The sequence below is a fragment of the Thamnophis elegans genome, chromosome 2, assembly GCF_009769535.1.
Source record: "Thamnophis elegans isolate rThaEle1 chromosome 2, rThaEle1.pri, whole genome shotgun sequence".
NCBI lineage: Eukaryota > Metazoa > Chordata > Lepidosauria > Squamata > Colubridae > Thamnophis > Thamnophis elegans.
The window spans coordinates 136,049,472-136,065,126 of record NC_045542.1 but is presented as its reverse complement, the minus strand read 5'-3'; the positions used below and the strand labels follow the sequence as shown (position 1 = coordinate 136,065,126).

The 15,655-nt window shown below is 39.1% G+C and overlaps 1 protein-coding gene across 20 annotated transcripts in view; it reads right to left on the bottom strand.

The window, feature by feature from the left end:
• The window catches only part of MAGI1 (membrane associated guanylate kinase, WW and PDZ domain containing 1), a 508,140-nt gene that overhangs the window by 139,686 nt on the left and 352,799 nt on the right, over nt 1-15,655 (bottom strand). For all 20 annotated transcript variants that reach the window (XM_032211724.1, XM_032211704.1, XM_032211706.1 and 17 more), the window contains exon 3: nt 5,107-5,226. In XM_032211724.1, coding sequence (XP_032067615.1) covers nt 5,107-5,226 — 120 coding nt within the window. The remainder of the gene's footprint in view (nt 1-5,106; nt 5,227-15,655) is intronic.

Here is a 15,655-nt window from a genome sequence, read left to right as displayed (position 1 = left end):
ACTTCCTTGCCTCATCAATAGTAATGAATGAATGAAACAAACAAAGAATTAGGCAAGTTTGTACTGCGGTTTGCATTTCTGTGACTAGCAAAGGGTGATTAGACTTTTTTTTTTTAAGACGAGAAGCAGAAGATAAGCAAAGGAAATACAAGATTTTTAATAGGATTGCTTCCTATTGAAAGGTCCCTGTAAAAGGCCATAAAACAAAAGCTCATTAGACAAAGCCCTAAGGTTATCTCAGTACTGCTAATTTATATTTTTAAATTATTGTAAAGGTAAAGGTTCCCCCGCACTTGCGTGCTAGTCGTTTCTGGCTCTAGGGGGCGGTGCTCATCTCCGTTTCTAAGCCGAAGAGCCAGCACTGTCTGAAGACAGTCTCCGTGGTCATGTGGTCGGCATGACTCAATGCCGACGGAGCACGGAGCACTGTTACCTTCCCACCAAAGTGGTCCCTATTTTTCTACTTGCATTTTTTACGTGCTTTCGAACTGCTAGGTTGGCAGAAGCTGGGACAAATAACAGGAGCTCATCCCATTACATGGCCCTAGGGATTCAAACCGCTGAACTACCAACCTTCTGATTGACAAGCTCAGTGTCTTAGCCACTGAGCCACTGCATCCCTCTAGCCACCACGTCCCTCTAAATTATTGTACTATTTATTTATTTATTTATTTATTTATTTATTTATTTATTTATTTATTTATTTATTAAATCGATTTATAGGCCGCCCAATCCCAGAGGACTAGACCTCAAAGTAATGTTCCCTTCAGGGTCTAAATCAAGGTGTTGGTTGTTATCTTTTAAAACTGTTTATGGCTTAGGTATCAGAGGAGCTATCTCACTTCAATGGGATTAGCCCATCCCATTTGCTCCATGGAAGAGGCCTATTTGGATCCCTTCAGCCAAAGAATTTCAGGTGGTAGGGTCGAGGAAAAGGACTTTTTCTGCTGTGGCTCCTGCCCTCTGCAATATGGTAAAGTCTGCCCACAAACTCCTGGTTTCAGAATAAGAGAGTTAGAAGGGACCTTGGAGATTTTCTAGTCCAACCCTCTGCTCAGACAGGAAACTTCCAAAAGAGCTCTGATGTCTGGCCTTGATAGAGGGGTATTATAATGGGGCCGGGTGGCAGGGTTTATTATTTAATGCTCTCTACATGTCTACTTTAATGAAAATAATGACCAGAGATAACATGATAGCAATTGCCACAAGGAAGAGGGGGTCAATTTATTCCGAGGTGGCGCAGTGGTTAGGGTGCAGTACTGCAGGCCACTTCAGCTGACTGCTATCTGCAGTTCAGCGGTTCAAATCACACCGGCTCAAGGTTGACTCAGCCTTTCCATCCTTCCGAGGTGGGTGAAATGAGGACCCAGACTGTGGGGGCGATATGCTGACTCTGTAAACCGCTTAGAGAGGGCTGAAAGCCCTATGAAGCGGTATATAAGTCTAACTGCTAGTCTAACTGCTATTCTCCAAAACTCCTGAAGGCAGAACAAGAAGCAATGGATGGAAAATAATCAAGGAGAGAATCAACCTAGAAGTAAGGACAACTTTCCTGACAGTGAGAGCAATTAATCGGTGGAATGACTTGCTTATGGGTACTCCAACACTGAAGATTTTAAAGAGGAGATTGGACAACTATTAGTCTGAAATGGTATACGGCAGTGATGGCTAACCTTTTTGTTGTCATGTGTCAAAAGCATGTACACTTGCGCAACAGCGCAGTTGCGTGTGCCCACATCCATAATGCAATATGTACACGACACCCCCCCGCGTGCTCTGCCCCCCCTGTGCATGCATGCACAACCCCCCTGCATCCCTCCGCCCCGCACACATGCACATGTGACCCTTCCTGTGCCCCCTTTTGGACCTAGCAGGCCTCCCTGCAGCCTCCTGGGACCAAAAATGGGCCACGGTGGGGGGGGCGCATACGCGGTGGAGCTGAGATGGGCTCACGTGCCCGCAGACAGGGCTCTGTGTGCCACCTCCATCATGGATATAGGATCTCCTGCTTGAGCAGAGGTTGGACTAGAAGTCCTTCAAGATCCCTTCCCATTGTATTATGTAAAAAGATTTAATTGTTTTTAGTGGCAAGATGAAATTTCTACCTGTGTCATAGTTCTTTTCTTCATGGACCTTCACTTTAGTGAAGATTTGAATTAATTTATTTTTAAATATTATTCTAACAAGAAAAGATACTTGTAAAGATTTGGAGTCAGATTGAAAAGAATTTCTGTATGCAGTAAAAGAGGGGTAAGTGATAAAGATCTATCATTAAACTTGCAACAAAACAGACTGGATGAATAGTTCTTAAATTTGTAAGAATGACCACTCTTCTTCTTTTTAATGGAATATTTCAGTAATTCTTTTTAATATGCAGCCATTCATCCTTCTGATAATCTGAGAAAAGGCCTTATGATGATTGCTACAAGAGACCAGAAATGCGTCAATTATCACCTTTTGTGGCTGGATTGGCATAGCACCCTCTTATTTAGAAAGCCTTTGCAGAATGCCTTTATATTTGTTATTAAAAGAATTATTTGCTATTGTTCCTAAAATCTCCAACTAGCAAAATCTTTGTCAGCTTAAAAAGAAAGTTAAGTAAACTTGAGAGAATTTAAACATTAGCAAAATGAGCAGTAGAGGAGGGGGGGGACAATACAAAATAACCCTGAAAATATATATTTGACTCAATTCTGTGAAGCTTTCTGCTAATTAAGAATGCATAGAATTGCAGCTAAAAGGGGCTTAAATGGTCTGCAAGATCATTAACAAATCAATGAAGTCCAATGTTATTTAGACTCATGTGTCCAGCTGTCCAGACACCCAGACATTTTCAAATAAACAAATTACTGGAAGCAATAAGTTAGGATGTAGGCTGAAATAAACCTCAATATTACAGCTAGTCCTTGACTTATGACCACAGCTGAGCCCAAAATTTCCACTGCTAAACAAGGCGATTGTTAAACGAGTTGTGCCCCATTTTGCAAACTTTTTTTTGCCATGGTTGTTAAGCAAATCACTTAGGTTTTTAAGTGAATCACGCAACTGACTTTCCCATTGACCTTGCTTGTCAGAAGGTTGCAAATGACAGGTTGCAAATGACAATCCCAGGACTTGCAACTGTTATAAATACATACCGGTTGCCAAGCACCCAAAATCTGATCACGTGACTATGGGGATGCTGCAACGGTCATAAGTGTGAGAACTCGACATAAGTCACTTTTTTCAGTGCTATTGTAACTTGGAACTGTCATTAAACAATTGATTCAAGGACTACTTAAATCATTAATATTTCTGCCCTCTCCAACGTATTTTTCTTTTTTAAATTTTTTTATTAGGTTATAAAATGACACAAAATGCAAAAGGAAATAGGAAGACAGTGGGGAGGGGGGAGAGGAGGGAAAAAAAAAAGGATTTGACTTCTGACTCCCTTTGTTGCAGTAAAATAAAGCATTAATATCAAACCACAACTTTTTACTTTTCCATAGTAATATAAATTAGCCATTTCTATAAACACGTATCAGTTTAATCAGTAAAACCCAAAATCGAAGTTTTGCTTTTTCCCCACATCAAGCACAAAGTTCAGAAGCGGTTTCCATGTGGCAACAAAGGTACTTATATTCTTTTCTTTAATCAAAATTGTCAATTTAGCCATTTCTGCCAACTCCATCAGCCTCTGTAGCCTCAAACATACTTTTCTAATACAATGGGGGAATGTGGTTTTTACAAATAGGTGGAGCAATGTAAAAACTGCTTCATGTCATGTACTTACATGCTTCCTGAATGGTTCCCCCCCCCCCCAAGAAAATAAATTTTCAGAAAGCTACCAAACACTCTATGGCAGTGGCCCCCAAACTTTTGGGCACCAGGGACAGGTTCTGTGGTGAGAGGTTTTTCCATGAACCGGAGGGTATGTGGTTTCATGTGCTGCTTGCATCCCGTGGATGGGGCTTCGCTTGTTTGTGCTCCCCAGTTTCTGGCATGCCACGGAACCAATGCCAGTCCACCAACCGGGGGTTGGGAATACCTGCTCTATGGCTATTGTATACAGATAATTCTCAACTTATGACCATAATTAAGTCGTAATTATAATTATAATTGAGCCCCAGTTTTTTTGTTGTCACTTGTTAGATGAATTTTGCCCCCTTTTTACAACCTTTCGTGCCACAGTTGTTTAGTGAATCACTGCAGCTGTTAAGTTAGTAACATGCTTGTTAAGTGAATCTCGTCTCCCCAATGATTTTGCTGGTAAGAAGGTCACAAAAGGTGATCACATGACTCCAGGACATTGCCACTATCATAAATATGAGTCAGTTGCCAAGCATCTGAATTTTGATCACGTGACCATGGAAGATACTGCAATGGTCGAAAAATGTGTCCAAAAAGTCATAAGTGACTTTTTCAATGCTATTGTAACCTTGAATAGTCACTAAATGAACCGGTTGTAAGCAAAGATTACCCATATACATTGGAGATAAGGTTCACCAATATAGGAAAATATGGCAATTTGCAGGCAACTAGTTTTAATACAGAATGTTAAACTCTAATGGACTCCTTCTATTACTGATTTTTTTATGTTAGAGATCTACTTACATAGATAAGATTTTTTTTTCCCCTAGAAAGAAGAAAGAGGTAAGGAGGGAGGATGGAAAGGAGAGAAAGAGAAGAAGAGAGGGTAGGAAGGGGAAGAAGAGCAGAAGTAGGAGAAAGGCAAGGGAAGAAGGAAGGAGAAAGGAGAGGAGGAAGGAAGGAAGTAGAGAAGGGAGGGAGGGAGAAAAGAAAGGGAAAACAAGGAGGTGTTACAAAAGGAGGAAAGGATGGTAAATAAAGCAACCCAAACTGTACATTGTAAATTATTAAATGAAATAATACATGTATAAGAGTGATAAATGTAAAAAAGAATAACAATTATGTGAATGTATACTTAAAATGGTATGTAAGAGAATTAAAAAAATAAAAAAATTCTTTGAAAAACAGATTTTTCCCCCTACAAAATATCTCAGTGGATTCCTTATAAACACTCAGGAGTGTCACAAATGCAATCTTAAAATTTCCCAAGACGCTTTAAGAACCCTCCTTTCAACATTTAGGTGTCTCAGAACATACCTTCATAGGTTCCTACTTCAAGCAGAGTTCCGCTTTTTTCAAGTTCAAGAAACTCTTGTACGCTTAGAAAGTTATAGTCCACACCAGGCACTTCTCCTTCTCTTGGAGGACGTGTGGTGCCTAGGTAAAGAAAAAACAGACAGAACAAGGTGAGTACTGATGTTACAAGAGTACTTTTGGAAAGAAACAAATATTACATTATGATAATGCTGAGGGAAACAGTAGTGTGACCAGGTGAGATCTTCTACGGAAAAAGTCAATGTAGAGAAGCCAATAGACAGTTTAAACCAGCACTTCTGTGCCCAAGTATGGATAACTATCACTATTTCATTTGCTCTGCTCGCTGCTTGTCAAAGGAGAGAAGAAAAGGGGGAAAGAGGAGAGCAGAAGGCAGAAGAGGGGAGCGGAGCCCAGCAGAGAGGAGGGGAGAGGAGGAGATGGGAGAGGAGAGGGGAGGAGGGGAGAGGAGAGGAGAATTTACCCTCTAGAAATTATTTCACACAAAGTTCTTTCTATTTGATTGGTCATTGATGGGACAGCACTACTGGTTCTCTTGGAATCTTTGTATAACGTGAGTTATTTCCATAATATATTCACATTCTTAACTATGACATTTTTTCCAGGAATATTGTTTTGTGCATCTTCTGTCTCTGTGATAATCTAAGTGCCAAGTACAAAACAGAAATATTTCTCAGTTTACTTATAATTTTTCATTCCTCTCAAATACCTAGCCTATTTATAGAGTACTTATATGATTTCACAAAGCTTTCCCAAATAGAACAATACTTGCATAAAATAGAGTGGGATGGGGGTAGGGAGAGCTGTTTCTCATAATCGGGATACAATCAAATAAAAATTGAACATCAAGCACTTCGAGTGATGCATATTTAACTTTCTCCGGGTAGAAGTAATTCACTGTACTTTATTTTGAGTATCTCTTCAAAACACAGTTCCTGTATCCTTGGAGACTCACTGAGGAGAAAATAAATCTATATCTTATTCATATTAAGGAAAAGATACACCCTATGACTGACACACAGCTGTAATGCTTTGAATTCTATACAAATGAAATTTTAGTAATATTTCTTTTGTTTCAAGTGCTCAGAACAAACACATCTGACTGCATCGAATGGGCTGGTTTGTATCAGCTCACTGCTTTTCCCAAGCTCTCAGCACTAACTGAGCTATGGGTCCATTGACTTACCTTCTTTAGATTTTTTAAAAATTATTTTTGTTTATTTTATTTATTTTTATGTTTTATTTTTTTCTTCTCCGGTAACATTGTACTGCAAACTAGGGCATACAAAACCTTTGCCAGACCAATTCTTGAATACATCTCATCTGCTTGGAATCTGCACTGTATATGAGACATTAATACTTTGTTTCCCGATTACTTATTTGTACCCTATGACTATCATTAAGGGTTGTACCTTATGATTCTTGATGAATGTATCTTGTCTTTTTATGTACACTGAGAGCATATGCAACGAAGAAAAAATTCCTTGTGTGTCCAATCAATTTGGCCAATAAAGAATTCTATTCTATTCTATACAATTGAGCAGGTCCAGAGGTATTTCACGAGAAGAGTTGTCCACTTCTCTTCTCAAAATAAAATCCCTTATGCCACCAGGCTTGAAATTTTGGGCTTGGATAACCTGGAACTACACCACCTATGGTCTGACCTAAGCATAGTACATAAAATTGTCTGCTACAATGTCCTACCTGTCAACGACTACTTCAGCTTCTACAAAATAATACATGGGCAAACAATCGATACAAACTCAAGGTAAACCGTTCCAAACTCTATTGCAGAAAAAAATTACTTCAGCGACAGAGTGGTCAACACCTGGACCGCTCTACCTGACTCCGTTTTTACATCCTCTAACCCGCACAGCTTCAGCCTTAAACTGTCTACTGTGGACCTTACCCCGTTCCTAAGAGGTCCGTAAACGGGGCGTGCATAAACGCACCAGCATGCCTATTGTCCCTGTCCTACTGCCCCCATTTCCTTTGTTCATGTCCATGTTTATACTTATACCTGTTATTTTGTACATGTTTGACAAGTTAAATACATAAATAAATAAAATAAAAGTATTTGGGTTCCAGGAATGTCTTTTTGCCAAGAAAGCCCTTAATAAACTGGCAACTTACTACAAGACCATGGTGTAACTTTAAGATACAGGATCAGTGACATTGTGTTACTTCTTCCATGGAACTAGCCAAGCTACAAACATCCTTATTTTGCATGATTCCATAGAGCAACGGTCGCTCCTGGCTTTGTAGCTTCAAAGCAAACGTTCCCAAAAGTAATTCAGAAACAAACTAAGGGAAACAAGGGGTAAAGGAATCCCCGCCTTCTCTTTTCTTGTAGCAAAATGACAGGCTGCTGGCTGGACACACGCCTGACAGATGGCATTTGAAAAGGATTTTATGAACCATCTGGGGTGTTTACAATGAGTCTAAACCACAGCTACCAACAACCTAGGGACATTTTCATCCTCGATGTGATATAAGCAGAGAAATACAAACACAGGAAATTCAAATGAAGTACATTTTTTCCAGTATTGTTACATTAACGGCAAGTGCCAAATTCTTAGTTGAATTCATGAGCTGAACATGCAAGAAATGTGTTGCTATCGTGTCGGTAACAACCTCTGAAAAGCAACTGATTTTATGGAACCACACTCAGAAAATTTTCCTGGAACGGAGATTCAAACATAAGTTTTCTTGTCAACATGCACAAAACTACACCCAATGCAAAAGTGTTAGTTTTCTAAGAAGAGAGCTGTGTTTGTCTATGTTTTGCAAAAAAAAAAGAAAAAGAAAAAAAACAAGGAAAATCTGGTAGCATCTCTGCAGACAGACCAATTTTATTAAAAGGCATATGCTTTTATGAAGTACAGCTCATTTAATCAGATGTTAGCATTAGAAATCACAATAATGCGTGAAGAATGTAGATATTTGGGGCAAAAAATGAAGCAGCCAAAACAGTCACAAGAAATTACTGAATTCTGAATAAATTTCAAGTAAGCAAATTTTGAAGTGAAAATGCTCTTATGCAAATGTAAGTTTATTGAAAATCTTATCAAATGTCTGCCAATATTTGTCAACAAAGACCTTTTAAAATTCATGTGTATTGTAGAATCTTCAAAAAAAAAAGTCTTACTGTTCTGTAAAATCTATTGCAAGTATGTTAGATGTCAAGAATGCCATTTCTTTGGCAGAGAAATTGAACTTGCTTTCATTGGTTTTATTTATGTTACAAAAGCCTTTAAATATGACTAGTTTCATATCTGTCACAAAAACAGAATGATACACTGATTTTAAAGATTGTAAACTTATTTAAAGAATTTTAAATTATATCTTAAATCAGGAAGTTAGTATGAAAAATCATGGTACTTGTTATCTTTTCCTCCCCTTCTCCTAGGAATTTTTGGCAGTGCAAGGTTTCCTCTTATACTGCTTAATAAATATTGACGCTCAGCAACTAAATTAATTCCAAACTTGCTTACCATAATCTTAGAATGACACTTCAAGAAACCTGCATTTTGTAACCTCAATTGATTTTCCATTAGATTGAAACATTTATCTGATACTGAAGAGCAGTCAAAGCATATACTGTAACCAGTCTTAAAATGAACCACATGGCTTGAAAAAGCAATTACAGATTCAAAAGAGTCTACATTATTGTTGCCCTGTATAAATCCCATATTCTCTAATTTGAACCTAGCAAAAAATCCTAGTTTAATACAAATCAGAATGATATAATGCTTGATTGGTGGAATATTTGGTTTAGAGACTCTAGATACTTAAGGCTGTTTTCTATGAGGTGCAAAAGACCAGGTCGCACCTGAAAGTCCAATTAAAATGATTTATTGCTAAAGTCTATGCACAGGCATTTTTCAACTAACCATCAACACCTGGTTAGAGTTAGGCACTTGAGGGAGTTTGGATTTAGTTTGCTTGTGCCTACATAATGATTCTAGGCTAGTTCCTCTTTTCATTCCACTCCCAGATTCTGCCATTCCTTCTCCTACAGTTTCTTGGCCTCCCAAAAATTACTGTCCATATTTTCTTAAATACGGTAATCCCAAATTTACATTGTACCATCTAGATGATCTTGCCAATTTATACTTGCACCCAATAACATGACAGTAGTTCTGCTTTGGTAGCCTCTGATACAAGTTCATATGCATATGCACTTAGCTCAGATCAAGAAAATACTGCCTGGTCTCTTGATCAAACTACAAGTTAGCATTCTTCCCATTTTCCTTCAGTCCTTATCACATTGCTAAGTCATGTTTCTCAGCGTTGTGGTATGAAGATGGGTGAATAATATGAAGAATTTTGCCAAAAAGATGTGAGTTTTAAAAAAAAAATGATGCCATTCTCTTTTGCAGATGGCCAACCTTGTGCTTTCCACAACATTAAATTTTCACTCCATTAACCTCAGGAGCTTGGGCATTGACCTTGCAGGTTTAGAGAAGTACTGAAAAAAAGATAGGAAGCATCACATTGCCAATGGCATCTGTATATTCCTTTTATTATGTTTAAAAGAAAATAAAAATAGGAAGGCATATTATACTCAAATGAAATATAAATATGATCAGTTGATCTACATGTAATGAAGTCAGTGTTGCCTATTAGTCACCATGTAGTTAAATTTTCTCCAGAATGATTTGTCCTCAACCTGGTCTTTCAGGTCTTCCGACAAGGCCCCAATCCATTCATCTTGTAGCTGGCCATTCTAATTTTTAATTCATCTACCTTTTCCAACATTATGGATTTTTCAAGAAAGCTGCAACAGGTCTTCACATAATGCACTCAAAATGTGAAAGTTTGAGCCTAGCCAATTGTACCTGAAGTGAAAACACTAAACTGATTTCTTCTATCTATCTATCTATCTATCTATCTATCTATCTATCTATCTATCTATCTATCTATCATCTCCAAAACACCTGACGGGTAGGACAAGAAACAATGGGTAGAAACTAATCAAGGAGAGAAGCAACTTAGAACTAAGGAGAAATTTCCTGACAGTTAGAACCATCAATCAGTGGAACAAATTACCTCCAAAAGTTGTGAATGCTCCAACACTGGAGGTTTTTAAGAAGATGTTGGATAACAATTTGTCTGAAGTGGTGTAGGGTTTCCTGCCTAGGCAGGGGTTTGGACTAGAAGACCTCCAAGGTCCCTTCCAATTCTGTTATTCTATTCTATTCCTATTTCTTTATTTTCTTGGCTACCCATGGTATTCTCAGGAGTATTCTCCAACACCAACATTCAAAGCATCTATACTCTTTCTATTCTGCTTCTTCAAATCCCGTGTGTGTGTGTGTGTGTGTGTGTGTGTGTGTGTGTGTGTGTGAAAGAGAGAGAGGGGGGGAGGGAGGGAGAGAGAGAGAATTTCTAGGGCAGTTGGTTCACTACAAAGAATAGTCTCTTTGTATGTCTTCTATCCTTTCTAAATTGGAATGGATCTCTTCCATTTGCTCCCAGCAAATGTTAACTCATGTACAAAGTGTGACCTTAAAGCTAAGCAGTAACTGGGCGTATCTTCCTGTGACCCTGTCCTATTCTTCTCAAACAAGGACATCTGAGATGGACCCCTCTTTCCATTCTGAACTTTTGAACTAAACAGTCATTTACTTGCCAATTTTAATATCTTCAGCAACTAAGGGAGCCTAGATTACTTAAAGGTCATCTTCTGCTGATGACATCAGCTGACAAATGCAGAGGTCTGCTTCTTCTGCCTCTGTCACCTAAATCACAGTGGACAGCCAGTGTTCTGCAGATCTGCTGAAGGCAACAAGGGAATGGAACAGACAGAAGCAACCTGTTCCATCTCCAGAAGGAGCAACCTCATTATTGACTAGGCAAAAAAAGTATAACCATATATGACATACAATTAGCAATTTCCCAGTAAATTGTGGTTAAAATATATATATATCTGAGAAAAAAATTGCACCCAGTCTTTCAACCCACTCAGGGCTTTTCAACCCCCTTTTCTATTTCTGACGCACTACCAAGGTACTTTACCTGGCTGAATGATTTGAGAATCAAGTGCAAAACTCAATCAGAACAGCAACTAAAATGTCAGGTCCTTCAAGAAAGATGTGGTTTGACTAGAAAGCAGATGGGAAATAATACGTATTGTTTTATCCTTGACCCCTAGATGGCAAATCCTATTCAGGCCATCTGCAAAGCTTCAATTGAGCTGATTCCTTAACAGAAGATACATTTAATAAAACCTGCCATACTGAGCAAGACAGTACTGAAAATTGCCCCCTGACATCCATAGGAGGGATGGGAAGAGGAGGGGAGGGAGAACTTATGCAGTGTGTCCTCATGATGTAAACGTAGCCTCTTACATACTTGAGCTGAATATCATACTGTACGTACAAAAGGCTGGAACTTGTGACATCATAATATCTGTTTTGTCAATTTGTCATCCCTGTAGCTAGCTGCAGACTCCAATGCTTGAGATACTAACAGAATGAAAAGGAATAGTGTGTGTGTGTGTGTGTGTGTGTGTGTGTGTGTGTGTGTGTGTGTATTTTTTCCAAGTTCTTTCCTTTCCCAGGATGGCCATATACATACATATGAATGCCTGCCTTTGTGTCGTAAACATTTATTTCATTTAACTGCTTGCTAATGCAGCAAACAGGAAACCTTACTGGAGCAGGTTTACAACCACAGAAGCCATAGGAGCTCCAAATTCGTAGTCACTTCCTCCCTTTTCCTTACACACGTCTTTGCTGCAGATGGTAAGGGGGTCTCTGTGTCTGCCCCCTCCTCTCCCCGCAGTGTGGTGTGCAAATGAAGGGAGGGACAGCTGCTATCTGGGGACAAAAGACTTTTGTTCCTTCTTGACTCCTGGCTGGGCTGAGAGTGGGAAAAAGAAAAAGAAAAAAAGAGAAAGAAAGAAGGGGCAACAGCTGTTGCTCTAAGGCTAGCAATGTGTATTTTGCCAGCTGAAGGAGGTCTGCACCATATCGCTAGTTATAGGCAGCTTCATTCTTTCGCAAAGCCCCATAACTGAGCTTTGGTTCCCTGCAAGTGGAGAGCATCGATGGCAAAGATGGATTTTAAAGACCAATTACTATCACAGAATACAGCACTTGCACATCTCTGGAGAGATAGACAAGTGTTGGTGAAGAGTATGTACTAAAGCCTCACTTTAGGAATAAAAGCAATTAAGTTCTGGTTGCCTTTTTTTATTATTTTCTTGGAACTGAACCAGAACTTCCTTTCGGGAAAAGCCAGCTCTCCTGCTGTCAGTCCTTTGAGATGAGCCAAGTCAGGAAACAGGCACCACAAGATCTGTGGAGATTCTCCTTCATTCAGATCATGGTTGTCCCAAAGGTGTTTTTTCAGGAAGCAACTGGACTTTTCTTTTGAAGACGTTTTTGCTTCTCATCCAAAAAGCTTCTTCAGCTGTGACAGGACAGTGAGGAGAGGAATGGAATGGAATGGAATATACCATATTTTTCAGAGTATAAGACACACCGGAATATAAAACACACCAAGATTTTGAAGATGCATTTTTTAAAAAAACTCTGTAGACCTCCCCAAAACGCCCCATTTTTTGCGAAAACAGGCCCCTTTTTTGTCAAAAATAGGGCATGCATGGCCTTTAGGAGGCTTATAGAGTGCTCCTTGGGGTGGGGGAGGGGCAAAACCGGCAAAAACTAGCTGTTTTTTTGCTCATTTTTTCCCCCAGGAGCACTCTGGAAGCCTCCTAAAGGCCATGCATGGCTATTTTTGCAAAGCGGGCGGGGTTTCAGGTCGCCAAAAATGCTGTATGCAGTGTATAAGATGCACCCAGATTTTCACCCTCTTTTTTGAGGGAAAACGGTGTGTCTTATACTCCGAATAATATGGTAAATCCTTCCATCCTCCACTATCCTGTCAGAACTGATCATCTTATATGAGAAGCAAAACATCTTCAAAAGAAAAAAACAAGAAAGTCCAATTGCCTCCTGAAAAAGCACCACAGGCACCCCAAAGGTTACAACTAATCTTTGGGACAGGCACTACAAGGGTTACAACTAATCCTCAACTTAACAGCCACTCATTTAGTGACCATTCAAAATTACAGCGGCCTGAAAAAAGTGAGTTATATCATTGGTTCTTGTACTTACAACTGTCACATAATGAAAATTTGGGCCAGATTTATGGATTTATGCTGGCAGCAGTATCCCAAGATGTGATTTCTATTTGCACTCTTTCCAACTACCTTCCAAAAGCAAAGACAATGGAGGAAGCCAAATTGCTTAATGACCGTGTGCATCACTTAAAGACCACAGTAATTCACTTAATGACCATGTCAAAAAAGGTAATTAAAAATCAGGTATGATTCATTTAATAATGTCCTTGTGTAGGAAGGGAAGTTCTGGTTCCAGTTGAGATTGTATGTTGAGAACTATCTGTACATGAAAGTTACTTTATTGTTGCTGGATATAAAAGCAGAAGCTTGAAAGCCTGGTAGAGGTTTTTTTTTGTGAATCAAAACCCAAAGAAGTATGGCAAGCAGCCCTGATCTAGTTTTTAACATTTTTAGGTGAGCCTCCAGACATATCTTGTCAGAGTTTGTTGCAGAAAAATAAAATCCAGATAACACACACAGATAACTGATTCAGCTAGCTTCATTAACTTCTTTATATACATAATAACAGATGAATAAATGTACAGTACCAATAGTGGATTCTTTCAACATGGTAGAAGTTACAAGCAGAACACAAGCAGGAGAACAGTTAGTTTCATTTCAGAGTTCAGATCAGACAGATTCAGACCAGTTTCGTTTCCAGCACAGAGCTTAATACAGACAAAGAGAAACTCCTTTATACAGGGCAGTTAAGCTAAGCCTAAGCCAAGCTCAGGTGCCCAGCTGTCTCCAGAAAATACTGTTTCAGTTTCTAAACAGCCCTCATTGGCTGACCTGTTACATTGCCTATTCATTGGCTGACCTTGTTACCATGTCTCTGCCAGTCATGAATATTCTGACATATCTAACTGTGGTGGCAAAAGTTAATAATTAATGTGACAAAAGAGCAAAGTCAAAATTCAACAACATCCCTTTTGGTTCTAAGTTGCCTTCATATATTCCATTTATATACACTCATTTTTTTGTGGAAAATGGGGCATGCAGAGAGTTTGAGAGGCCTGCAAAGTGCTCCTGGGGGCTCGGGGTGGGGACAAAAATGACAAGAAACTGCCCCAAAAAAGGGCATGCATAGCCTTTAGGAGGTTTGTAGAGTGCTCCTGGGGACTGGGGGGGTGGGCAAGCAAAAAAATGGCCTGTGTTTTGCTAATTTTTGTCCTCCCCAGCCCCCAGGAGCATTCTGCAGGCCCCCCAAACCCTCTGCATGTCCGTTTTTGGGAAGGGGATGGGATTTCAGGAAGCCAAAAATGCTGTATTCAGTGTATAAGACGCACCCAGATTTTCACCCTCTTTTTGGGGGGAAAAGGGTGTGTTTTATACTCTGAAAAATATGACATTTCCCTTTTTCTGAGTTTGCTCACTACCCAAAATGATAAACCAACAACAGACCCTGATAAATCATGATAGGCTAAACAGCAATCATTAGACACTGCCGTTATCCACTATGGGCACCCAAGACCTGTGGTACTGAACAATTAATCAGTGGAACAACTTTGCCTCCATAAGTGGCACTGGAAGTTTTTACGAAGAGATTGGACAATGATTTATCTGAAATGGTATAGGATTTCCAGCCTAAGCAGAGGTTGGACTAGAAGACCTCCAAGGTACCGTCCAACTCTGTTATCCTGTTATAAGTGTGTCCTACAAAAGCATCCATGATTTGGAAACCATGCTTTATGGCTTAGCATGTTGTGTGTATTTTATTCATTGAACCATAGTTACATTCATCACACTTCAGCACAACATCAGAATGTAATGGCTTTAAAAAAAATAGGTTCCATTTTGTAGAGATTTGAAATATTTCTAGCTTTGGGCTAGGAAAATTAGTAGGTCTGCTAATATCTGAGAAACTAAATGAAAAATGACTGTTTGTGGGTCTTAACTCTAGTGGATACTGAAATAAGTTGTTAGCTTCTTGTCACTACGATAGATATATCAGATTCATTATCCTTTTTCTCACTCAGTCTAGCTGCAATAGGGTTGCTGCATAGTGTTCCCTTGAGAGCCCTAAAGAAATTTATTTCCCATGAGATGTGGGTTTCTACTTTCTAATCTTTGTATAATCGATGTGTTCAAAAGAAAACAATAATGATTTAATCTCTTCCTCTGGTCCTATTGCTTCCTGCTGCAAACCAGCATTTCTGATACTCTCATGGTAAGGAAGGAAGATTAAAGCAATCTCTGTTTGTTTCAGTACAAAATTAGGGGCAAATATGCCCTGTTTCTGTTAGCATTCATATTTTAGTATATTGTATTTTAGTCTTTAGATTATTTTTAGTTGTGTTTGAAGCCAAGAATGTTGATATATTTGCTACATATTATGAACTATACTATAGTTACACTGATTAGTAATCTAATCAATGACATATATCTATTTTTTGTAAG